The sequence below is a fragment of the Camelus dromedarius genome, chromosome 14, assembly GCF_036321535.1.
Source record: "Camelus dromedarius isolate mCamDro1 chromosome 14, mCamDro1.pat, whole genome shotgun sequence".
Classification (NCBI taxonomy): Eukaryota; Metazoa; Chordata; class Mammalia; order Artiodactyla; family Camelidae; genus Camelus; species Camelus dromedarius.
In genome coordinates, this window is record NC_087449.1 from 40,934,387 (window position 1) to 40,959,673 (window position 25,287).

The 25,287-nt window shown below is 45.5% G+C and overlaps 2 protein-coding genes across 3 annotated transcripts in view; both read left to right on the forward strand.

The window, feature by feature from the left end:
• Window positions 1-13,027, forward strand: part of FOXJ3 (forkhead box J3) — a 120,206-nt gene extending 107,179 nt beyond the window's left edge. For both annotated transcript variants that reach the window (XM_031464925.2, XM_064493678.1), the window contains 4 exons: window positions 2,507-2,608; window positions 2,991-3,182; window positions 9,611-9,718; window positions 10,010-13,027. In XM_031464925.2, the coding sequence (XP_031320785.1) occupies window positions 2,507-2,608; window positions 2,991-3,182; window positions 9,611-9,718; window positions 10,010-10,125 (518 nt within the window). In that variant the 3' untranslated portion in view covers window positions 10,126-13,027. The remainder of the gene's footprint in view (window positions 1-2,506; window positions 2,609-2,990; window positions 3,183-9,610; window positions 9,719-10,009) is intronic.
• A 9,953-nt stretch (window positions 13,028-22,980) lies between these two features.
• GUCA2A (guanylate cyclase activator 2A) lies at window positions 22,981-24,857 on the forward strand. The gene is made up of 3 exons (XM_010999277.3): window positions 22,981-23,055; window positions 24,090-24,279; window positions 24,648-24,857. Exons 1-3 carry the CDS (start codon window positions 22,981-22,983, stop codon window positions 24,710-24,712), a joined length of 330 nt encoding a protein of 109 aa, XP_010997579.1. The 3' UTR covers window positions 24,713-24,857.
• Window positions 24,858-25,287: the final 430 nt, after the last annotated feature.

The following is a 25,287-nucleotide window of genomic DNA, read 5'->3' on the forward strand; positions in this document are numbered from 1 at the left end:
TTCTGGCTTTTAAAAAATGTTTTATTTTTAAAAATCTATTTCTGGTTTTGTAAAAAAATTAGTTTTTAAAAAAATCTGTTGCTTAAATTGTTTCTAGTCAGATGCTTAACTGACATTGCTCACAGACCAGGCAGTTTCTGCACTGCTGAACTTCAAAGAGTGCCATAGATGTAGACTGCAAGGTGAAGGGAGCCCCTTGGAATTGTGCAGAGTACAGCTCCTTCCCTTGACTTGCTTGGCTGTCCACTTACCAACCATATCACCAACAAGATTTTTATCTTGAAGGGACAATTTCTAAACGCTAGATGCATTTTTATTCACCAGTAAGAACTAGCCATTGTTTCAGGCAATTAAAATATTTTCTGGGAAATGAGCTGTAGATAGTGCATACTTATCTCTTATATTCTGACTTTGCTGTAAATCTTAAATTTTTCTGAAACAGTTGCCCTGTTTACAAAGTGGAAAAGATGTAAGTTTTTTGGGGAGAATTAAATGAGATAAGGTACAAAAATGCATAGCATAGCAGGGTACTTGGAATTTAGTAAGTTCCTTTTAACAATTTATTTTGTTTCCCAGGTTATGAATTCTAAGTGGGTTCTACAATAAAACAGAAAATTGAGTATAATTCCTGCTTTGATGGAATACCTTCTAAAACATCTTGAAATTATTTCTAGATCTATGCCTACAGAAAAGGGTATATAATATAACCCCCTTTGTAACTCTTAATGTCAGTCACTGTCTTCTGCCTTTTGATGTCAATACATTCTTCAGAAATTTAAGCTTGTTCTTAATACGATTTTGAGGGTTGATTCAGGACTGCAGAGATTGGGTATCAGTAGAGGTCTTTTCACTGAGTCTAATGATTGCCAGGGGAGAAGAAAGTACTGTTACAGCTAAAAACAACCCATGATGTGCCCTTGGTGGCCTTTTATACCAATGATGGCTTGCCAGTGAAGGAAAATAGAGTTCCACCTTGGGGAATTAAGAACAATGCTTGTGGATGTGATAATAATCTCTTGGATTACAAAGTTCTCATTCATGAAATGGACCAAGTAGGTTGTCTTTAATAGGGAAGAAATGGAGGGAACTAACAGTTGTTTGAGTGCCCATTATGGATAAGGCAGTTTAGATACATTATCTCATGTTATCCTCTCAAATCAAGTATAAGTTACCACATTTAATAGATGGGAAAAGTATTAACTCAAAGAAATTGAGCAGTTTGCTCAAGATCATACTGCTAGTAAGTGGTGGAACTGGAATTTATATCCTGGCCTGTCAGATTTCAAAGCCTTTAACACCAGTTATTCTAAAAGGACTAAAATCAGCAAACATTTACTGAGTGTTTGGGGTTTACTCAGTCACTTTTCTCTTCAGAGATTGCTTTATTCAGTGTTGTCAAGTCAGCATTTATTATAGGATCTGAAAGTCCAATAGACTTGAATGTTTGTGGCTCATTTGGGGCATTAATTTAAATTTTCCCCAACACAGTTCTCCTTAAATTATGAGTTACCTGAGGGCAGGATCAGGTTATCTCTGGTTCATTGTTATTTTTAAAAATCCATTGTTATTTTTAAAAATCCAGAATTTTGTAAATCAAGTGCCCTTTAGTTAACATGTGGTGTCAAAAAAAAATCCTTTTTATTAGTTCTTACCTTCATTTATCCAGGGGTGATCCCGAAAACAGAGTAATTAGGGCAGAAATCACTAAATGGAGAATTTTCTTCTTTTCTTCAGCACTCTCACTGCGTGTAGCTCTTGCCCTGTGCTCCTGAGTGGTTCCCACTTTGCTGACGTACAGACTGTGGAATCTTAACTCTCCTGATGATGTCACATCAGAGGATATTGTACCTGACTAGAAATGCCCTGGTTTAGATTCATCAGCATTTCTTACAGAAGTCTCCGCCCTCTCCTTCACTACCTTGGCAGGAGGACTGTTAGGGCATTTCTCTCTCCTAAGAAGAAACATCTTCTTTTGCTATATAATCTAATTTATCTCCCTTAAGTCAGTGCTTTAACTTAAAATTATACTGTGAGTTGCTTCTAAATGTGAATCTGCCTCTAAATTATAAAGAACATATTTCCTAAGGTTGTAACAAGACAGGAAAGTGAACTTTACATAGGGGGGAAATATTTGCTTGCATAGCTTGTGCTGCCTGGTTATTTATTTGTACTCTACAAATGTAAACAGCAGTTATCAAATTTGACATTATAAGGTGATGTGGCATTTTGCCAGTATAGTGCTCAGAAACTGTGGATTCAAGTCTTAGATTCATCATAGGACCTTGTAAAGTCATGCCACCTCGCTAGGTTCAATTTCTTGTATTTGTAAAATGCAGAGAAGTGATAACTTTCCCATCTGTCTCGCAGAGTAGGATTGCCCTAGCACATGATATAAAGGGTTTGAATCCATTTGTAAAACTGGATTGGGATCAGCCAATATCAGGAATAACCCCAGCTCAAACTTTCTCTATCCAAGATTATAGTATTGTCAATATTATTTTTATAGGTGTTTCCAATGATTGGTATGCAACACTTGATATGCTAAAAGAAAGCTGTCGAATCGCCAGCAGTGTTAATTGGTCAGATGTAGACCTTTCACAGTTCCAAGGTGAGTATTGGTTCCTTTTGACTTACAACCAAATACACATGATTCTGTTTCTTTGGATAGATTATAAGTTTCTTTATAGTGGAAATAAGCATCTCCTTATGTAGTGTTTCTTTTGCAGTTGGTAGTATGCTTAAAAACAACACTGTAAAATTTGTAATTAAGTCTTTTGTCCAGTTGAAGTAGCAGAGGGTCACAGACAAGAGTTCTGAAAGAAATTCGGCCACATTAAAAGAATCAGGCTTTGAATAATTTAAAAATATCATTCTTCATTGCGGGGGCCAGAGATTACTAGTGGAGATTTCGAGGGCTGGGAAAAAATTGCTGTTTTCCTTGCATTGTTTGCAGAACCATGCTAACTGTATTTCTAATGCTTTCCTCATAGGTTTGATGGAGAGTATGAGACAGGCAGATCTCAAGAACTGGTCTTTAGATCAGGTTCAATTTGCTGATCTCTGTTCTTCTCTTAATCAGTTCTTTACACAAACTGGCCTTATCCACTCACAGAGTAATGTTCAGCAGAATGTCTGTCACGGTGCCATGCATCCAACAAAATCTTCCCAACATATTGGAACAGGTATGGGTTTAATTATCTTCTTGATTTTCTCTGTTTCTCATTCATGTGAAATTCAGTAACTGTCTGGGGAAACTTGATAGTGTTGTTAATGATAACAGTGATTAATGTCTGTTTACTTCTAAGAAATGAATGAAATCATATATTTAAGGTGTATTTTAGAAAAATTGAGATAAAGAGACTGTTTTTCTGTCATGGTTTACATGATCATTTTATTGTTTACAATTGACTTTCCTTTGTGACTTTAACTTTTTAAGTTATCAGATGTGAGAATTAAGTGTCTTAAAGATTTATACATTTTAATAACATACTTAAAAAGTTTTATCAATTTTCATAGACTTGCAATGGAAATCAGCATGTCTTATTTTACATATCTTCTAAGAATGTTAAGAAGAATTAAACTTCAGTTTATTTGAAGAATATATGTAATGGCAGTCTCATTGATGTTTTACTCTGAACTCAAAATTTGTGCTCTGTATTTCTCATCTCACTTTCTTCCTTTATTCTTTACGCTTGTAGCCACCACTTTTACTCTGATTGTAGTGCCCACAGTTTTCTCTTCTCAAGTTTACATTCTGTGTGTAATATCCAAGTTCTTTCTCTCTCATTTTAATTTCTTAACGCCTTTTATCTCCAAGCTGACTTCTTTTTTGTACATTCTCTTGATTTTACATTTGATACTAAGAAGCCCTCTTTTCTATCCTGAGTAGCTGCCTTCAGTCATTCTCCTAGCTTGTTTCACATATTTGTTCTTTCCATGTTCTCAAGATCCCTAGTCAAGCTACTTTTGTTTTGTGAAATCTTCATTTTTGTATTTTTAGATACAGAAGAAATCTTCCATCTTTGCTTCTTCCATTTGAATTGCTTACTTAAAAGCCTCTAGCTATTTGATTTTGGTGATTTATTCATCCCATGAATTATATTCATACAAGAGCCTCTCATTCAGTACCAGACATATGGGAGGTACTTAGTATTGACTGAATTTATTGAGTGCCCTCTATGTGCCAAATACTAAGCCACTAAACTTTTTTTTGGTAACTCTTAAGCTTCTCTCTTTCCCTCCTTTTCTCACTTCTTTTTTGATTCCTGATAAACACTCTGAAAAAAGTTATTTTTTTATTGTGGTAAAATACACATAACATAAAATTCACCATCCCAGTCATCCTGTGTGTACAGTTCTGTGGAATTAAATGCATTCATAATGTCATAATGTTGTACAATCATCAACACTGTCAGTCTCCATAACTCTTTTCATTTTGTAAAGCAGATACTCTATACTCATTCAACAAGACTCCTCCCCCATTTCATCCCTTCCCAGGCCCCTGGCAACCAACATTCTACTTTTTCATGTCTGATTTTTGGCTACTCTTAGTACCTTGTGTAAGTGGAATCATACAATATTTGTCTTTTTGTAACTATCACTTAGCATAATGTCTTCAAGTTTCATCTATTCAGCTGTCAATGAACACTTGGGTTGCTTCCATGTTTTAGCTGTTATGAATAATGCTGCTATGAACATGGCTGTACAAATCTTTTCAAAACCTTGCTTTCAGTTATTTTGGGTAGACCCAGAGTAGAATTGTGAGATCCTATGGTAATTGTTTCATTTTTTAAGAAACTATCTTACTGTTTTCCACTGCAGCTGTACCATTTTACATCCTCATCAGCAGTGCATAAGGGTTCTAATTCCTCTACATCCTTGTCAACATATGTTCTTTTCTTCTTTTTTTTTTTTGGATGGTAGCTATTCCATTGGGTGTGCGGTGGAATCTCACGGTAGTTTTTGATTTACATTCACTGATGGTTAATGATGTTGAGCATCTTTTCATCTGCTTATTGGCCATTTTTATATTTTCTTTGGAGAAATGTCCTTTGCCCATTTTTTAATCAGGTTTGTATTTTTGTTGCTGAGTTTTAGGAATTCTCTGTATTTCTGTGTATTAACTCCTTACCAGATTTATGGTACCAGTTTTTTCATCAGTTATATGATTTGCAAATATTTTCTCCCATTCTTTTGTTTTCTTTTTTACTGAGTTGGTAATGTCTCTTGATGTACAAATTTAAAAATTTCCATGTCATCTGTCTTTTTTTTTTCTTTTGTTGCCTGTGCCTTTGGTGTCATATATAAGAAATCATTGCCATATTCAGTGTAACGAAGCTCTTGCCTTGTGTTTTCTTCTAAGAAATTTAAAGATTTAGGCCTTTATGTGTAAGTCTTGACCCATTTTGAGTAAATTTTTGTATATGGTGTTATATAGGGTCCAATTTCATTCTTTTGTGTGTGGATATCTAATTTTCCTAGTACCATTTGTTGAAAAGACTGTCCTTTCCCCGTCGAATGGTCTTGACTATATATGTGAGAGTGTATTGCTGGATTCTTTTCTATTCCGTTGGTCTTTATGCCAGTATCCTGTCCAACTACAGGAGCTTTGTAGTGAGTTTAGAAATCAGGAAGTGTGAGTCCTCCAGCTTTGTTGTTCTTTTTCAGGCTCGTTTTGGCTGTTTAAGGTCCCTTGAGATTCCATATGAACTTTAAGAGGGGATTTTCTATTTCTGCAAAAACAAAAAAAGTCATTGAGATTTTTGATATGGATCGCATTGAATCTGTAGATTGCTTTGAAGTCATAACAATATGAAGTCTTGCAGTGCATGATGAGATGTTTTTATTTGTGTCTTTAATTTCTTTCAGCAGTGTTTTATAGTTTTCAGTGTACAAGTTTTTCATCTCTGTAATTAAGTTAATTCCTAAGTATTTTATTCCTGTTGATGCCACTGTAAATGGAGTTGTTTTTGTAATTTCCTTTTCACATTGTTTATGGTTTGTGTATAGAAATGGAACTGAATTTTGCATGTTGACTTTATACCCTGCCACTTTGCTGAATTCATTTATTCTAACAGTTTTTGTGTATGTGGTCTTAAGGGATTTTTACATAGAAGATCATATTTGTGAACAGAGATAAATTTACTTCTTTTCAGTTTGGATGCCTTTCTTTCTCTTTCTTGCCTAATCGCACTGTTAGAATTTCCAGTATTATGTTGAGTAGAAGTGGTGAAAGTGGACATCTTTGCTTTGTTCCTGATCTTGGAAGAAAAGCTTTCAGTCTTGCACCATTGAATGTGATGTTTGTTGTGGGATTTTTATACATGGCTTTTATTATGTTGAAGTAGTTTCCTTCTGTTCCTAATTTGTTGAGTGTTTTTATCATGAAAGGTGTTGACTTTTGTCAAACACTTTTTCTACATCAATTGAGATGATCATGTGGGGTTTTCCCCCCTTCATTCTGTTAATGTGAGGTATTACACTGATCAGATTTCATATGTTAAACTGCTTTTAGTCAGGATAAATAATCCTTCTAATATAATACTGAATTCATTTTGCTATTATTTTGTTGAGTTTTTTTGCATCAGTATTCATAAGGGATATTGGTCTTAGTTTTAGTTCTTCTTTAAATGTTTGGTAGAATTCACCTGAGAAGCCATCAGATCCAGGGCTTTTCTTTGTACAGGAGATTTTTTTATTACCTACTCAATCTCCTTGCTAGATACAGGTCTATTCCGATTTTTTTTCTTCATGATTCAGTCTTTGTTGATTTTGTGTTTTTAGGAATTTGTCTGTTTCATCTAGGTTGTCCAGTTTGGTGTACAGTTGTTCAAAGAGCTCTCTTAAAATTCTTTTTATTTCTGTAGAATCAGTAGTAATGTCCCCACTTTCAATTCTCATTTTAATAATTTGAGTCTTCTTTTTTTCTTAGTCCATTTAGTTAAAAGTTTGTCAACTTTGTTGGTCTTTTCAAAGAACCAACTTCTGGTTTCATAGATTTTTCTCTAATGCTTTTCTGTTCTCTGTCTCTGCTCTAATCTTTATTATTTCCTTCTTTCTGCTAGCTTTGGGTTTGGTTTCTTCTTTTTTTAGGTCTTTAAGTTGTAAAGTTAGGTTGTTGATTTGAGGTCTTTCTTGTTTTTTAATGTAAGTCTTTATAGCTGTAAATTTCCCCCTTAACACTGCTTTTGCTGTTTCCTGTAAGTTTTGGCATGTTGTGTTTTTGTTTTCATTCATCTCTAAGTATTTTCTAATTTCCCTTGTGAGTGAGCGTCCCCCTGTAGACATGTGACTCATATACTCACCTTGTACAAGTTTTTCCCTAAGAAGCACCTACTCAAGTGATGCCTTCCCTGACCAGCCTATTCAGGTGGCACCTACTGTTCAGCACTCCTTGTCCCCCCTCCCTGCTTTATTTTCCTCCATAGCATGTATAATATACTGTTTAATTTACTTTGTTTGCCTCCCTCCCTCCTATCTCCCACCCCTCCCAGTCTCCTAAGAACAAGCTCCAAAAATACAGACAGTTTGTCTTTTCATTTATGTATTTCTGGTGCCTAGAGCAGTGCCTGGCACATAACTACATCTTGAATGAATGAATGGTCCTTTGGCAAGAGTGCTTTCAAGAAATACATTGTGTAATTAGATTTTTTATTGAAGTATAGTTGATTTACGGCATTATTAGTTTCAGGCATATAGCACAGTATACATTTTTAAATTCTCATAACTACATTATAAATGTTATATGATTTCAAAGTCTTTGGAAACCACATTGGAAGTTAATTTCTTGCTTAGAAAAGTCTAGGTAGACTCTATTGTTCAGTCTATAATGAGAACATGGGAAAAAATGAGGAGTAATGAAAATTTCTACATGAAAGTAGAAGTGTTATGAATGTGACAGTTTCAAAATATTAAGGTCATTTGTTTAATGTGGGCATCTATTTATTCTTTGTTTACATCTATAATTCTTCTCTAATTCTTACCTGTCTCCTCCTTAAAATAAGAATTACTAAGCCAAAAAAAAAAAAAAGAAATGAGAAAAAAAGGAAATACAAGAACAGATAAGTCTCCAATAAAAATCAGGTTTTGTCTTGGTTATGACTTGAGTTCTTAAGGATTAGAGAGCTAAAATTTTGCAGGATGGAGACTGGAAAGTCATTGGTAAATGAATGACCATGTGACTCAGAGTGGTGCAACCCTTCTAGCCTGAAGCAGCCTTCAGAAAGGTACACCAGCCATGAATGTGAAGGCTGATCAGCATTTGGCAAGGGGTTTTCCCCCTGCAAAAATATACTAGATCTGTAGCTTAGTGCCACTTTTCTTAGTCTAACTTTTTCTCTTTTCTTCCTGAATCTTCAGTATGGTGAATTGGCAAAGAGCTCTGTTCTGACTTTAAACTTTACTATAAAAAGGCATATCATCTTGGGAAGCAGTGGTTGGAAGTCAGAAGTCTTAAATTCTGTTCCTAGTTTTGTCTCATTTCCTTACCTGCATGAACAGAGAGAGGGCTGGATTAGATTATCTCTGAGACCATCTCAGGCTTGGACACACTGACTTTTCAGTAGCAGGTGAAAACTTACGAGCAGCTGAAGATAGTGTGCCCTATGTTGAATACAAAAGGAAGATTTTTCCTCCCTTTCTAGTTTCCTCTGGGAAAATGATTGCTTTTTTTAGTTTGATTATGGCATTGCTAGAATGCAAGTGTAATTTTTATGAAACATGAGAATACCTTAGGGGAAATAGCCTTTCCGGAATTCCAGGTGTTCGTATAGTGTGAGCCAGTGTTAGGATGAGCCGGTTCTTCTCCAGGGGTTACTGGGGACAGAGAGCATGATGTTTTCTCCCCTCCCTTTCTTTTTGCATTAGGATGCAGTGTAATTGACATTCTGTAGCTATCGTACTTGATGGCTGCTGTCAATGAAAGCATGTTAAGAACCTTCTGAAATGCTATTTAAATGAGATCTCTGTCTCCCATCTCCACTCTAAATAATACATTTTTAATCGCCTTTGCTTGATATACTTCTTTTACCTTGTGCAAACCTTTCCTATCACTTTGTGTCTCCAGTCAGTTTCCTGGGGCACAGTTAGGTCTGCTCTGAGGATGAGAAGATCAGGACAGTAGAGACAACCATTAGTAGAAAGAGCCCATGAGTTAGGAGAACTGAATTTTAGCCCCAGCCCTGTCAAACCGATTGTCTTTGGGCAAGTCTGCTTAGCCTTCTGGCTAAGTTGCCTCATCCATAAAATGGGGGTAATCTCTGTCTTGCCTTCATCGTGGGCTTAGGGGGAGGTACAGATGAAGTAATGAGTATGAAAATGCTTTTGAACTGTAATGCGGTTTGTAACAATTACAACAGACATAACTTGCCTTCAGAAGCTTCCAGAGAGTGAAAACCAGTGCCAGAATTAGTACCGGTGTGCTCACACCTTGTTTGAAAATCCAGCACCACCTTTTGGCAGAGTTTTAGCATCTGAAAGGAGTGATTTTTTCCTCCTCTTTTCTTCTCTTTACCTGCTTAATTTAATTTTAGTAACTATTTATTAAGATTTTAATGCTTGATTATTTTTACTTAATGGTAATGTTTTTCTTCTTTCTTTTCAATCTGATTAGGAAATTTGTACATAGACTCCAGGCAAAATCTCCCTCCTTCAGTGATGCCACCCCCTGGTTATCCTCATATCCCACAGGCACTCAGCACTCCAGGAACAACGATCACAGGTAAGTTGGGGTGTGGTGTGTTGCGGTTGGTATTCATTGAAAGGCTTTTAGCTATCCCAACAGTGAATGAAGCTGCCTCAGGAGGGGGTGAACTCCCTGTTTAAAAGGGGTGGGATGCAAAATATCTTTAAAATGAGGCTCATAAGAGCCACCTTGTAGAGACTTCTGGGTGGATTTGTGCGAGCATGTGCACCGCGTGTCTGGCATATAGGAAGTGCTCAGCGTGTGCTGATTTACTTCTTCCCTTCTTCTCTACCCAAGTCACCGCTGACCCTGCCTCCTTCCTTCCAGGCCATCACGGAGCCATGAACCAGCAGCACATGATGCCTTCCCAAGCCTTCCAGATGCGGCGCTCTCTGCCTCCAGATGACATCCAGGATGACTTTGATTGGGATTCAATTGTGTAGAGCTTGTTTTTCAAGGCCCAGACCCAGCATCACCTTTCTGTGCAGTGAAGGGAAAGGTTTAAGAGAATCCAGTTGAGAAAACAAAGTTGCTAATCACTTTACCAATGTTATTGAAATTTTTTTGAAGACAATCAAAAGAGATTTTAGCTGGATAACTTACTGCTTTTATCTGACTCAGACAAGTACTACATGTTTGTCTCCCTGCCAGCTGCCCTACGTAGCTCCTGTTGTGTGATTTGAACGGCTTTTGCATATTTGTGTCATTTGATGTTGACCACAAGTGCCAGACTGATTTTTCAGACAGAGCGTATTTTGCTGCAAGCAGTTTATAGATGCATATGTGTAAATACATGTACAAAAATTACTGAAAGGCTTCAGTTTTTTCTAATTGGATTATTACGTCTTGAAAAGGAAGTTACTGTGAGTTTTTATTCCGTGTTAGACTATTTTCTGCAGGATGCTTTTAACTGGTGTAGGCAACTGAAAGGAAATAGATTTTTTTTCAAAGCCCAGTTCCCCTTATTTAATCTCTTTCAGAAATGTGGGTATTGAGTTCTACTCAGTAAGTCAGAGAACCCAGACTTTGATACCCTCCAAACAGTCCAAAGGGGCATGTTGTTCCTGAGCAGTGTAAAGAACTGACCGAATGTTTTCTGATGCTTGGGGGATTCTAGAGTTTGTGTTGCACCTTGTCAGTGTCTGCTTTTCTAAATCTGCATTGTATGACAGTTCTGAATGTGTTTGATTGATTAGAAGCTGCTCATTGCTTGGCTTTTTAAACAGATCAATGTCTCCACATTCACTTATGTATTTATTATTCAAAAGTGTTATTTTAATATTTATTGCTGTCTTTTGTGAATGCTCCACTCCTTTTGGGTTCATTAAGGAGAAATGTGGTGTCTGAAAGCACAGAATTACTTTTCTTGATAAGAGTTTACAGACAAGACAATCAAAGAGAGACTGTCATTCTCTTTATCATTACTCCTCCTATCACATGCATGTATTTCTCTACCTTAGCATTCCTGCTGATTGAGACTTGTTAGCCAAGTAGGGTTTTCTGGAATTTGAATCAGAGTTCATTTGGGTGACAGAGCAGCAGGGCAGTGTTCGTAAAGCAGATTTCCCCCTCATTCTCTTTCCATTTAGGAAGCACGGAAAGGCGGGTAGAGCCACACGTGGCTTTTGCTCGCCTCAGTCCCCAGTGCAGTTACTGAGTAGCCCGCTGTTTCTGTTGTCCTGTGTGTCTGTGTGTGCGTGACGTTTGACGTTTGATTCCTTTCTTTGAAATGCAGCCTGCCTCTTAGGAGTTTTTATTCGTTGTTTTTTGTTTTGTTTTACATTGTATCGCAGTTATTTTGCATGGATTGATTGTCTTAGTTTTCTAAATGAAACTAAAAGAAATGAGATTTCTTTTTTAAATGAGTAGATTTTGAATTGGTTCTTTAGACCAAGAAAAGAGAGAGAGAGAGCAGAATATTTTTCAGTTCTAAAGGGGAAACGAAGGAATAATAAAAGCTGCTCACTTGTTGCTTTTTAGCATCTCTAGTCTCTATCAGCCATGCTTAAGTCACTTTATTACCCTTGGTGATTCTGTGGTTGAGTAATCTCTACTTGAACTAAACAGACATCTTTATTTCTGTTTGTGTGTATGTGAGAGTGTTTGCAAACGTGTGTGGGGTTTTTTTGTTTGTTTGTTTTTTATGGAGTGTTGCCTTGAATGAGTCACTGGGAAGCCAGCCTTGGTACAGGCTGGTGAGGTTGGGGAGAAAGGAAGGGCTTGATGTTCCTGTTGTTTGGATCCTGCTTGACATGAAAAAGAAAGCTCAGTTCTAGCCCCTCGGATCAGTGAAAATCAGAGGATTCTGGAAAGGCAGCCAACAGGCCCCTCTTAGATGGATCAGAGGCAAGATGAGACAGCAGCCTACAGAGTAAAAGCCTGAAAAAAAGGGGGGTGACTCTCAGCAGTCTGCTCAAGTCACTCTTCTGTAGATACTACGATAGCTGTTTTGAAACTTTAAATTGTACAGATAGCAATGGTGCACTTTAAACAGTTTGGGTATTGGAATGCAGTCACGTGTACTGAGTGATTCAAGCAGAAACCACTGATGAAGATTTTACCAATTGTGTGAAGCTAATTTCCCGTTTGGCAATCACTTACTGATTTGCAGTGATCAGTATTTTTGTGTGAATTTAAACTTACCAAGAATGGCCCTGGAGGCAGAGCCTCCTCCCACGCCCTCCCACTCCTGTGATTCATGTGGCCTGGAGCCCAGGACGGGCCTTCTCAGTGGGCTCCTGGCAGACAGGGCTACCTGGTGAGGTGCAGAGCTTCCCTCTAGTGGCCATCTCAGTTGGTAGTTGTTAATGCAGAGCAAGCTCTGTCTTGGGCTTAAATTGACTGAAGACTTTTAGGGGAAAGAATCATAATTGCATATAATCAAATGGGGGTACTCTGTCCAGGAGAATAATCCGACTGGCATTTGTGGCAGTTTTTGAAATGTAAACGTATTCATGTGTGTTCTTGTAAATACATGTCTCTCAGATGTCCTTTGAAGTGGGAGGGAATCAATCTGGGGATTATTTCAAATGGAATAGAGTATTTTGATATTGTTCATTCAGAGGGTGATGTGTACATATCTCTATTGTATATATGTGATGAACATGCATTGGCTTTTTGTGCAGACACAACCTGCTCTCTGTACTGCTGTTGGACAGTCAGTGTTTTAATGTTTCTACAGTTTTGCTATTGCACGATTTCATAGTTTGCCTCTATGATGAATGGCACCCATTCTTTGTAACTGTTTAGTGCTGTAAAGAAATATTCCAAGTGTCATTAGGATTGTTGCTGCCAGAAGTGATATGCATGAATGGCACTTAAAATAAATATATTACGTTAACTCTATTTACAACACTGATTGGTCTGTGTCATTTGCTGCAATTGAGGGAACAAGACTGGAGCTAGTCCGCATGCAGAAAGCCTGCAGTCAGCCATCCCTCGGGGTCTGGGAGACTGTGTGCCATGTATTTGGCCTCCGAACAGCCACTGCTGCTGTTCATTGAACATCCCACTAGCTCTGTGAACTTGGGGAAATAATTTTATCCCTCTGAGCCTCATTTTCCTCATTTACAGCGCCTATAAAAAGAGGAGAATAATACCTGTCCCCTAGAGTTGTAGAGGGAGTAAATTAAGGCATTGTGAACAGCACTTGGAAAATAAAAAAAGCACTCAGTATGTGCCAGGTGCTGTGCTAAGTAGATACTGTTATCCTCATCTCACACGTGGGAACAACTCACGTAGAGGTGTTACACCATTATACCGTTAGGGCTTCCCCAGACCCTTTGTTGGCAGGTGGCAGAGCTGAGGTTTGAATCCAGATCATTTGACTCCAGCGTCATGCTCTTTTACACCATCCTCTACTACTTCCAAGGGAGTTCCCTGTCCCCGCCCCAACCCTGGGCCCCAGTCTCGCCCCCAGGGCTGCCTTCCTTGAGAGCTATTTCCAAAAGGTGAAAGTGGAACTTCTTCACATTTGCTGGGCCCACACTGTGCTGGGCCTTCCCCTGAGAAATCCAGAGGTGAGAAACCACAGTCCTGTCTGTAGGGGTCCAAACCTACCCAGAACGGGTAGCAAAGCCAGCCCAGGGAAACTGCCCAGGGAGGCGACTCTGAAGGTGCACCCTGGCAAGGCAAGATTCTGGTGGTGAGGGGTTAAGTCATGCTGAGGCTGGGATATTGGCTTAGGAAAGGCTTGGGGTGGACACGGGCAATTTGAGTCTTCAAAGGGTCCTAGACAGATGGGAGGAGGTGTTTCCATTTATACCACTGCTCTAAGCCAGGCATGGAAGCTAGACTAGCATGGGAACGAGGTGGGGTTGAAGGGGAGAAGTGATGGGCTGCTAGTTAAGAGCCAAGCACGAACATTCCTATGGTATGAGTGGTGGTGTCCTGACCAGAGTGATTGGGAAACAGGCTCTGAGAGGTAGACCAACAACACTGGTAGAGGTGGACTTGAAGCTGCAGTCCCACCCCATGATCTTGCCCAAGACCTCTCGCTACTTCTAACAACCCACAGGACACTGTCAGGAAAACCTATTTATAACCATTTTACAGATGGTAAACTAAGGCTTAGAAAGGTTAACTCACCTAAGTTCTCATGGCTGCTAGAGGATCTGGGGTAACTCAGTCTGAGCGTGTGTGTGTGTGTGTGTGTGTGTGTATGTATGTGAGACTTGCAGGAGCTCTGCTTTTCTCCCATCACATTGGGTCATCAGTGCCTCTGAAGCACTGTAGTAGGTGGTGCCGTTAGATCTGGTCACTTTGTGCTGATCAAGTCAAAAAAGTAAACAAGACCATAAAGGTGCATGTTTAATTCTTAAGGCTTTACCATGTTAGTGTGTAAAGGGCTGCTATTTATAGATGTGCCCTTACAAGTTGGACAAAGCAGTCCTGGAAGAGCCATGTAAGCATCAGTTAGCATTTTTAGATGGGCTGACTGCATCAGAATGCCCTAGAATCAGAACTATCTTGAAAGCTTCAAGCTGCAGGGGGCTTTTGAAGCCATCTAATATAATCCCCACATTTTGTTGTTGAGAACATTTAAGACCCAGAGAGGAAAGTGACTTGCTCAAAGTCACACACTCAAAGAGGGGAAATTTGGAGGAGGAGTAGAGAATGTCATCTATCTGGCAGGAATTTAAAATTCCTAAAAGAAAACCCTCCATCCAACATGGTTGGTGGGATTGTAAATTGGTGCAGTTACTATGGAAAACAGTATGGATGTTCCTTAAAAAACTAAAAATAGAGCTACCATGTGATCCAGCAATCCTACCCCTGGGCGTATATCTGGAGAAAACTCTTAATTCGAAAAGATACACGCTCCCCAGTGTTCACAGCAGCACTATTTACAATAGCCAAGACATGGAAACAGCCTAAATGTCCATGAATAGATAAAGAAGAGGTGGTGGGTGTATACACACACACACACGCACACTGGAATACTACTAAAAAAAGAATGAAATATTGCCATTTGCAGCAACATGAATGGACCTAGAGATGATCATACTAAGTCAGACAAAGACAAATATACAGATATCACTTATATGTGAAATCTAAAAAATGATACAAATAAACTTGTTTACAAACAGAAACAAACTCAGGCATAGAAAACAAATTTCTGGTTACCAAAGGGGAAAGTGGGACGGGGGGGATAAATTAGGAGTTTGGGATTAGCAGATACAAACTACTATATGTAAAATAGATGAACAGCAAGGTCCTACTGTACAGCACAAGGAACTACATTCAATACCTTGTAATGGCCTATAATGAAAAAATATGAAAAAGAATATATATATATATGTGTAACTGAATCGCTGTGCTATACACCAGAAACTAACAACATTGTAAATCAGCTATACTTCAATTCCTGCACACAGTCTTACTTGCTCTACACAAGAACCCGATGCTGTGGTAGTTACTACAGTTACTGCTATGCTGTACAGAAAAGAAAACCACTTCAGAGAGGTAAGACACAACACAGCTGCATCCTGAATGCATTCAATCAAAGCATGCAAATTTAATTATGCACACTTGGCCAAAAAGAGAATGGAAATTATAATGTGACAGTGAGTATCTGCCTGTGATGGATGTGTGCCCTGCGGTGAGTGGAAATGGGAGGATTTGAACCAGAGACCATAACTGGTATCTGCTTCCAGGTACCTCTCTGCCTGAGCATCTCACCACTGAGTGTCATTGCAGTGGATAAAAATACACGTTCTGTACAACATTACCCTGGGATGCAAGCCAGCCACTTCAAAGACAGCCTGTAACCAAGAATTAGGAAAAACGGCCATTGTTGGGCTTATTGAAACGACAGTGTGTTTATCTCCAGCGTGGTGCCTTCCTAAAGGATCTTCCAAAGGATTTTGGACTTACCTCCCTGTGACTCTCCCTCCATGTGATAAGCAGTAGTCAACATGTATATGTAACATTTGGTAAGTGGCTGCACCAGAGCCAGAGTCCAGCTCCAGGTCAGGGCTGCTCGGACCTCGGCTCTCAAGCTGTGCCCTGATCCATGCAGGCCCTGGCAGTCCAGAGTAGGATAACCACCGTGTGTGCCTTGTTACTTCATATTTACTGCAAGCCCTTGATGCAGGCTATGGTATTTACCCTTCAAAACGACTATGTGAGAGATGCTATTGTTATCAACCTATGGCAAATGAATAATCTGAGCCACAGAGATTAAGCCACCTGCCCTGGGTCATCAGCTCGTGTAAGTGATAGAGGTGATAATAACAAAAGCTGGAGAATTCAAACCCAGGCCATCCAGCATCTACACTCTTCACTGTGCTATGCGGTAAGTCCTGACCCAGCAAAGAACCAGGGCCTTAGAACAAAGCCACGAGGCCGCAGTGAGCAGTGATGGCCACTAGAGGGTGCAGGGTTGCCAGCTGTGTGTCTTTCATTCTTTGAAGTTTTCCTTTACCACCTGGTCAGTGCTCCCCTCCTAGGCAGCCCCCAGAGCTGAGTGCTCCTAAAGACAGTTAGGGACGCCAGCGGCCCGACCTCAGAATCTGCACCTGAAACAGGTCTTGCTGGAGGGAGCCAAGGAGCCCCTCTGGTTCTCAGCAATAAAGATACTAGCGGGGCCCACTCCAGGGCTGCCCTGGCCCAGCCCTCGTGAGGCCCACTGCCACCTACTCCCAGGTGACGATGGGGAAGGTCACCCCACCATCAGCCCCAGCCCTGAGCTACCTGGGACCCTGCTTTTCTGGGACCAGCTGATGCTAGGGACTAACACTGATTATGCAGGTGTGGGGAGGGCTGTGCCAGGCTGGCCACACACCTTGTCCTCCCAGCCCTGCCTCTGAGCCCCCACACACTCACACACCAGCTCCCATGGCCATCACTGACATTATGATTATTGCCACTATCTGTGGGCCCTCTGCCCAGCATTTGACAGCCATCATCTGAGTTAGCACTCCCAACTGCCTTGGAGGTTGGTGTCATTATCTGCCTTTTACTGCTGGACATTGCCACTCAGAGAGGTGAAGTCATCTGCCCAAGGTCACAATCAATGAGAGGTTGGCAAGGGGACGGGAACCCAGAGCTGCCTCACTCCAGTCTGTTCTTGGCACTGAGGCCTCTGGACTCTTCCACACCTCTCCCCAGTTGCCCTTGACCTCCCTCAGGGCTGGTCACCACTCCGATCCAACCCCACCCGCCCCTAGCACGGGGCCTGAGCTGATGTCACCGGGGGTGTGCCACCCATCTCACAACGCAGCCCCCAAAACATCAGAGAGGCAACTTCCTGTTCCAGACAATGGCCATAAAGATGTCCGAGGACACTTCCCACCCTTCCCACGCCTGAGTGATGCTCTTAGGCTGAGGCCTCCCTGGGAACAGTCCTCTAGTTCTGTATGAGAGTGTGTGAATGCATGCGTGTGTGCCTCTGTGGGGGTGTGTGTGTGTAAGTCAGGGTACCTGCAGGTGCTTATGTGACTCTGTGCTCAGGAGGCCTTACATGTATGCGGCACCGTATGTGAGCCAGTCCCGTGTGTGTGCTTGTGCGTCTGTGACTGTGTGCTCATCTGTCTGGGCCTGGGCATGTGATCGTGTCGCCGGTGTGACTGTGACTGTGTGCCCTGTTGATGATGAGCTGCGGACAGGAGAGAGCGTTCTCCCGGGACAGAGAGTGTGTGGGAGGGGGCTTCTCACCCAGGTTCTGGCTCCCTCCTCCCTTCCTAACCTTATTAGCCACTCGAGTCTCCCCCAGCGGCCCACGTCCTGAAGACACTTGCCTGGGATAGAGCTGGATCCCCAGCTGTCAGGGTTAGGCCCTGCAAGTTGATGTAGGTGAATTCTCCCCTTTTTCTCATCACATCCCTAGCCTCAGTCCTGTCACTGCTCCTCCCTACTGTGGCCCTTTGGACTGGTTCCCAGATCCATCTATACCTGCTCCTGCCCTCCTCCACCACAAAGCTTCCTGGCCAGCCAGAAACTGGTCCATTGTGGGCTGCTGGCCTGTGGCTGAGCGTGTTCCCTGCAGGCCTCAAAGGCCAGAAAAATACACTAGGAAATGGTAAGAACCCAGACTCTGGAGTCCGAGGAAACTAGAATTCCATCTGGGCAAGACATTGCCCTCTCTTAGCCTCAGTTTCCTCATTTGTAAAATGGGGATGAAATCTCTTCCCTCAAAGTATTGATGAGATCGTCCATGAGAAGTCAGGTGAAGGTGGCCAGCATGGGCCCCGGCACATCGCAGGGCCCAAGGCCTGATCTGCCATCCCCATCTGCCTCCTTCCCTCACTTCTCTCCCACCTGCCAAGACCCAGTGATTCTGCTGCCCGCTATCCTCCCATCCTTCCAATCACCTGTCCCTCCCGGGCACGGCTGGTTTGGGGGGAACACACCCCTCTGTCCTGGACCAGTGTGGCAGCCACACCTAGACAATCCGCTCCCAGCACCCAGGGCCACGGCGGGCTTTCTAAGTCACAGCTCTTCCCATGGTCCTGCCCTGGCTTCCCAGCCTCACCGGGTTTGGGGCAGAACACCATAGCCTGCTGTTTACAGCCTCCTCTGGCTGCTCGCCCACGGCCCCTCTGCAGCCTGCTGCAGCCCGTCCTCTCTCCTTTCCCCTCCGTGCTTCCCGATGCCTGGCTTTTGCCCTCCAGCCTCCTTCTCTGTGAGTCCAAATCCTCTCATTGATAAAGGCCCAGTCCAAACACTACCTCGTCTGACACGCATTCCCAGGCCAGGCCCTGGAGGGACCTTCTCTCTTGGCTGTCAGTGTGCTTCCCACAGGGCCCCTGGGAGTCCAGGCCGGGGCCTGTCCTCCCTCCAGCCAGTGGGCTCTGGGGCACGGGGCAGGAGCTCCAGATGGGTCTCCTTCCTTCCCCGACAGCCTTGTCTCCGTGGCCCATGACCAGAGTAGGCCGGGGGGTGGCAGGGAGGCAGCTGCTGCCCTGCTGAGCGGGGAGCAGATGGTGAACGGAGCCTGCCCAGAGCCTTGATCCGGCCAGGCCAGGGGGTTGTGAGATGACCCTGCTGAGCAAACAACCAGACACGCCCTCGGTCCACTCCCCAGCTGCCCCCCGGAGCATCAAGGCAAAGATCCTGCCCACCCCAGGGCCCAGGGGAGGGGAGGCAGCCCTCCACCCTGGCCTGGACTTGGACTCAAGCCAATAGGCTTCAAATTCCAACTCTGTTTTCCACTTTCTCCATGGCATCGGGCCCCCCTCGGTTCCCTCCTCTGTAAAATGGGCATTGCTGACCTATCTCATGGGGCCTGACTCAGAGGCTGCTCCTCTCCCCTTCCCGTCCCTGAAGGTGAGAGTCTGGGGCCAGGAGGACAGGGCAGGAAGGATGTACAGAGTGGAAGTTTAAGTTTTTCTTTGGCACTTGTGGGAACTGGCCTCTGTTCTGGAATTTACAGCTCTGGGACTGCAGCAGGTGCCAAGTCCACCTGGCAACGAGTCTGCAAAGCTGTGCCTCCCTCCAGCTGAGGCGGCCCCGCGCTGTGTCTGCACCTCCCTCTCGCACTTGGCTGGGCGTCTTCGTGCCGAGCGGCGCCCAGGATGACTGTGCGCGGGACTTCTGTCCCCACCCTTGGGAGACTCGTGGTTTCTCAGCCTCTTAGGGTCTCTGAGCTTCAGTGTACCCACCCCCACCCCCCAGAAAACAAGGTCCTACAGTGATTTCTGACGTGTTCCCGGAGTGGCTGAGAGGTTCACACACACTGTGATGTCTTCCTCAGGTGCTCTGGGCTCTCGGGAGAATCAGGGAACGCGACACCCTCCAGGACATGTTGACAAGCAAGATGGGGAGGCCATGAAATGTGGGTCACACCCTCTTTGTGGTCACACAGATCAATCTGGGCTCTGTTCAGGCCTTTCTCACTAGGGTCAGCTGAGGCTTCCAGCCTGCAGGGACGCAGGGCCGGGTTGGGAGGACTGGGCCTCAGTGGACCCAACGTTAGCAGGCACACTGGAGCCACGCTGAAGTCACCCAGAGCAGAAGCTCAGCAAGCTAGGCCAAGGTGCCAGCATCCTCACAGTGACCGGAGGGCAGCCCTGACAGCCGGGGACCTCGGGCCCTGCCGTGCTGAGGGGTGGCCGGGCTGCAGGGGTGTCTGGTTCCCACGCCTGTAAAGCAGCTTCAGTGCAGGAGGGGAAGGAGGGGGCTTAAACTCATATCCGGGCCCAGGCTGGGCCAGGGAGGTGGCAGGGAAGGGAGGGGTGCCGGTTCCCATTCCCAGGGCAGATGTCAGAGGTAGGGCTGGGTCGGGCGGGGCCTGAGGCCTAGGAGCCGGTTCCTCTTTCCCACAGTGTGGAGCTCAGTCATCCCGCACCCCCCCCCCCCCACTTTGCACCAGGTAAGCCCTGGTTAAGGGGATATGGGAGAGAGAGGCCTCAGGAACCAAAGCGCCTTCCCTTTTCCCCAGTCCCACTGTACCTTAGGAGGGGAAAGACTGAAAAACTAAAGGGAGCCAGAAGCTGGGCTCCTCCAGCCCATAGCAGCCCATCCATCCCCATCCTTAAAGCTAAACCAAACCCCCGTCCAGCCTGAGCCCCACACTTAATCCCAGATCCAACTCCAGTCATAAACCCAACCTCAGCCACACCTCCAACTTCAGCTGCAGACTCCCTAACAAAGACCCCACTCTAACCCCAAACCAACCTCCAGGTCAGTCACTGTCCCCACATCGACCCAACCCTAACCACACCCCCTATTTCTGAACTAACCCTGCCGATTACCCCACCCCCAACCTCAGCTCCATCCTAAACCTGACCCTAGCCCAAACCCCAATTCCCATTCTAAGTTGAACTCCTATCACTATCTGGTACTTCATCTCACCCTAACGCAACCGCAGTCCCAACTGGAACCTAAGGCTGATCTCTACCCAGCTCAGGTTACCCAACCCCAATTCCAACCCCAGCCCCAACCTCAGCTATGCTGCTGAGCAGTACCTGGTGCTCCCCTCCATCCCAATCGCAATCAGTTCTACCCGTATGTGTATGTGTATTCCAGCCTCACCTTCAACCCGGACTCCACCACCCTAACATACCCCATCCCATCCCCAACCGTCCGCTGCTGCTCACTCCCACCCAGCTCTTGGCCAGCAGGGACCACCGGGTGGCTGGACTGGATGTATAGACCTCAGCATACACACACACACCTTGCACACACACACTTCAATTTACACATACACGCGCTTGAGCACTGGCCTTGGAGGGCAGGTAAACCAGGCATTTCCTGCCCCTCCCTTGGGCTGAACCCCTTTGAAGTTCCCTCCAATTTCTCCTTCAGTGTTGACTCTCCCCACCCAGGGATTCCCATCCCCACCCTTTTCTTTGGAGCCGCCCTGGCTTCCAGCCAGACTGGTTTGTAGATTAGTACACTGCAGCTCCCAGGGCTTCCCTTCCTCCAGTCCTAGGGGCCGTGCTCAAAGGAGAACGCCGGGAACACACACAGTGCCAGGGCGCAGTCCTCACGGGGAGCAGGGTCAGAGAGGCAACAGACAAGATCCTGGCTGGGGGAATGTATCTGGTTCTGTGGGGACTAAGAGAGGCTACTTATCTGGGCCTGAAGGGTTAAGTAGGAGTTCAGCTAGTAACAAGCAAAGAAAAGCCTTCCAGGCAGCTGGAACTGCATATTCAGAGGCAGGGACAATGGGAGAGTGAAGCGTGGCAGGAAAGGCCAGGGTGGGGGAGCACAGGCTGAGTTAGTTGGGGTAGGGAAGCAGGGAGCAAGGGAATCCAGAAGAGGGGGAAGCTCATTCGAGGATGATCTGAGGCTGCAGGACAGGCAGGACCGCTGGCCCAGCACAGGACGAGGACAGGCTGCGGCTCGGATGGGCAGGTGGTCACTGGAGGGGCCAAGGGGGACCAGAAGCTGCTACTGCTGTTGAGAAAAGCAATAATAACGGAATGATCTCTTGCTGAGGGCTTTCTGCATGCTAGCAGTGAGGTAAGCATTTTTGTAACTTCATTTAATTCTCAAAATAACCCCATGAGGTACGTATTACTATATTGGTCCCCACAGAGGACATGAAGGGCACTGAAATTCAGAAAGGAAAACAATTTGCTCCAATTCACACACAACAAAAGAGGGCAGTGGGTGGGACTTGAACCCAGGCCCGTGGATGGCAGAGCTGAGTCCTTCCTCAAAGTCACAATGGCCACACCTTGTACCTGCCTTGGAAATCTCACCGCTCATCATTCGAGGTCCCCTGGCAACCTCCTCCTTCCCTCAGACATTTCCCAGGTTGGTCCAGGCCCATTTCACCCCTCTGCTGTTCCACACGTAGCATCCTCTGCAAGAGATGGCCTTCTGCCTTCTGCCTTCCGTCCTTTCTCTATGAAAATGTCCACTTACTCTCTACAACTTGGCGCTGGCACAATCTCCTTTGGGAAGCCTTCCTGAACTGCCTGCCCCTGGGCGGGGTGAGCAGCCCCTCCGTTCGCCATGCCCACCACTCCCCTCATCATCCTGCATTGGCACTGCCTAGACCTCCCTCCTCCAGGGCTGGGTCTGCAGCCCCACCATGGTGCCTGGCCGGGCGCCTGGCCATTGTCAGTGAGTATGCGTGGTTGATGAATGAATGCAGGACCCAGCCCAGCTGTGGGCTGAAGTGGGAGCCCCTGGAGGGGCCAGGACTCTGCCAGCCTCCCTGGATTGATCTCTTATCTGCCAGGGCTGTCTCGAGCCTTATCTGATGAGTATTGCATTGACAAGACAGCAGATGAGATGCTGACAAAGACTCCTGGGTTACTCAGTAACCCTGCCCTCTTTAAAAGTCCCACTGTTTTCCCCTCGCATCCAGACCCAGGCACGCCTCTCTCTCTGTCTCTGCTGCCATGAACACCTTCCTGCTCTCTGCCCTGTGCCTCCTCGGGGCCTGGGCCGCCCTGGCAGGGGGCGTCACCGTAAAGGTAAGTTCTCTGTCCCTACCCTGGCCCAGCCAGCTCTCTGCTCCCAGTGCCCTGTCCCTTGAGAGAGAGCACCCCTTCTTTGGGGCTGGAGTTGAGGGTATGTCTACGGCTTGGCTCTCCCTCAGGGACCTCTTCTCAGCCCTGTCTCTTATGCCTTCATCTTCAAACCTGGAGGAGAAAGAAAAGGGGAGAGAAATAACAATGTGGGAACAGCAGGAGACCAGCCAGTTTCCAGGGCGCTGGCAGTGGGCCAGCCTCCTCCAGTATCTCCCTGCGGCCCTGTGATCACCGTGGGAAGAAGGGATTATCAGTCCCATTTTTCAGAGGAGGAAAATGGAGCCTCAGAGAGAATCCGTAACTGGCCATGGGCACATGGTTGGGAAGTGAAGGAGCTCAGTCCTGTACTCAGCCAAAGCACTGGCTGGGTCTCAGGCATCATCTGGACATCCTGGAGGTCCTGACGGAAGGGTGTGCCCACCGGTGTGGATGCTGACAACAGGCCAGTCTGGTACCCAGCAGGGCCCCCACTTGCTATTGCAGACAGGCCCCGGGAGGCCTTTTATTGCTTCTCAAACACCAGCCAGACAGCAGGCAGGAGCTGGGGGCCAGGTAATCAGCCTGCACTGCTCTCAGGCAGGGATGGAGACAACCTGGGTCTGGTCACGTAGAACCAGGACGCCTGGGCCTTTGTCTCAGCTCTGTGCTTCTCCCTAAAAATCAGCACAGTGGCTCCTCTTGTGTTCCTAGCACTTCACATGGCTTTTCTCCATTTCTCATATAACATGCAGAACCAAGGCTCCCAGAGTGTAATGACCTGTCCATGGCCACAGAGTAAAACCAGGATTCAAGCCCAGTGTCTGGCTGTATGGCTGGAGCTCTGACCACCTCATACTGCCCAGTAGTGGAGCACTTGGCTCCCCTGTGATGCAAACACTGCTTGAGGGCCACTGGGGCTGGAGAGGAGGCAGTCCCTGCAGAAGCAGCCAGGGAGCAGGATGCAGCCTGGCCTCACACTCTGGTCACTTCTCTCTTAGGATGGAGAGTTCGCCTTTTCTCTGGAGTCAGTGAAGAAGCTCAAGGACCTCCAGGAGATCCAGGATCCCAGGAACCCTAGAAATCTGGGTCAATCCACTGTTCCCATCGCCTGTAGCTCCCCAAATTTCCCCGAAGAACTCAAGCCTGTCTGCAAGGAGCCCAACGCCCAGGAGATCCTCCAGAGGCTGGGTGAGGAGCCTCCTCTCTGAAGGGTGGGGCCTGGGAATTCCCTGATTGGTGGCCCTTGTGAGAGACGTGTATTCTGATTGGTGGGATTTGGAGGACAGGCTCGGCTTTGATTGGTGGATCTAGTAAGCCCTCTGCCATGTGTCCTGGTTCCTCTGGTCTCAGCTGTAGTACCTTTCTGGGTAGAACCTCCACTCTGATTGGCTGGCTTGAGTGGTACCTGAGTCCTGGTTCAGGGTGGAAAGCCCCGCTGGTCAGAGACAACAGGCCTAGGGTTCTCCGGGGGGTGGCTGTACAAACTCTGGTTCAAGGGAGGATAGGGGCTTTGGGAGGAGAAGCTGCTCTCACGGAGCCTCATCTCTCCTGTCCAGAGACCATCGCCCAGGACCCCAGCACTTGTGAGATCTGTGCCTACGCTGCCTGTGCTGGATGCTAGGAGGGCCAGTGACCGCTGCCTTCTGCCCCTCCTTTGCCAGAGGCTCCCCATCCCCGCAGCTCAACCTACCCGGCCTTCAAATGGAGGAAGGAGGAGAGGGCAGCCTGGGGAGGCCCCACCCCTGCCCCTATCCGAGCTGCCAGCGCTTCCCACCATCTGTCCCCACCTGCAGCTAATAAACCAGATTCCAGAGTCCTCCTCGTGTTGCTTTCATTCCTTCTTTCATCGTCAGTCTACTCATCACCCCACTTTGTGGACACCGACCTTGCCCTCCTTGGCCAGCTTAGGATGTAGTGCGCTAAGTGAGGACCCCACTCTTCCTGCTAAGTCGCCACCCTGGGGCTGTCCCCGCGCACAGACACTGAGGGGATTTGAATCCCCTAATCACCAGCAGGGGAGGTGGAACCTCTGCTCCTCTTTGGGGTCACTGAGGTCACAAGGCCACATGTGAGTGCCGGTGCTGGTGAGCGTGACCTACACAGACACTGAGGGGCTCTGAGATCAGCCCCTAATTGAAGAGTTTTCAAGGTGCCTCAGGATCTGGCCCCTCCTGCCCTCCCCCAGGGCCTACACCC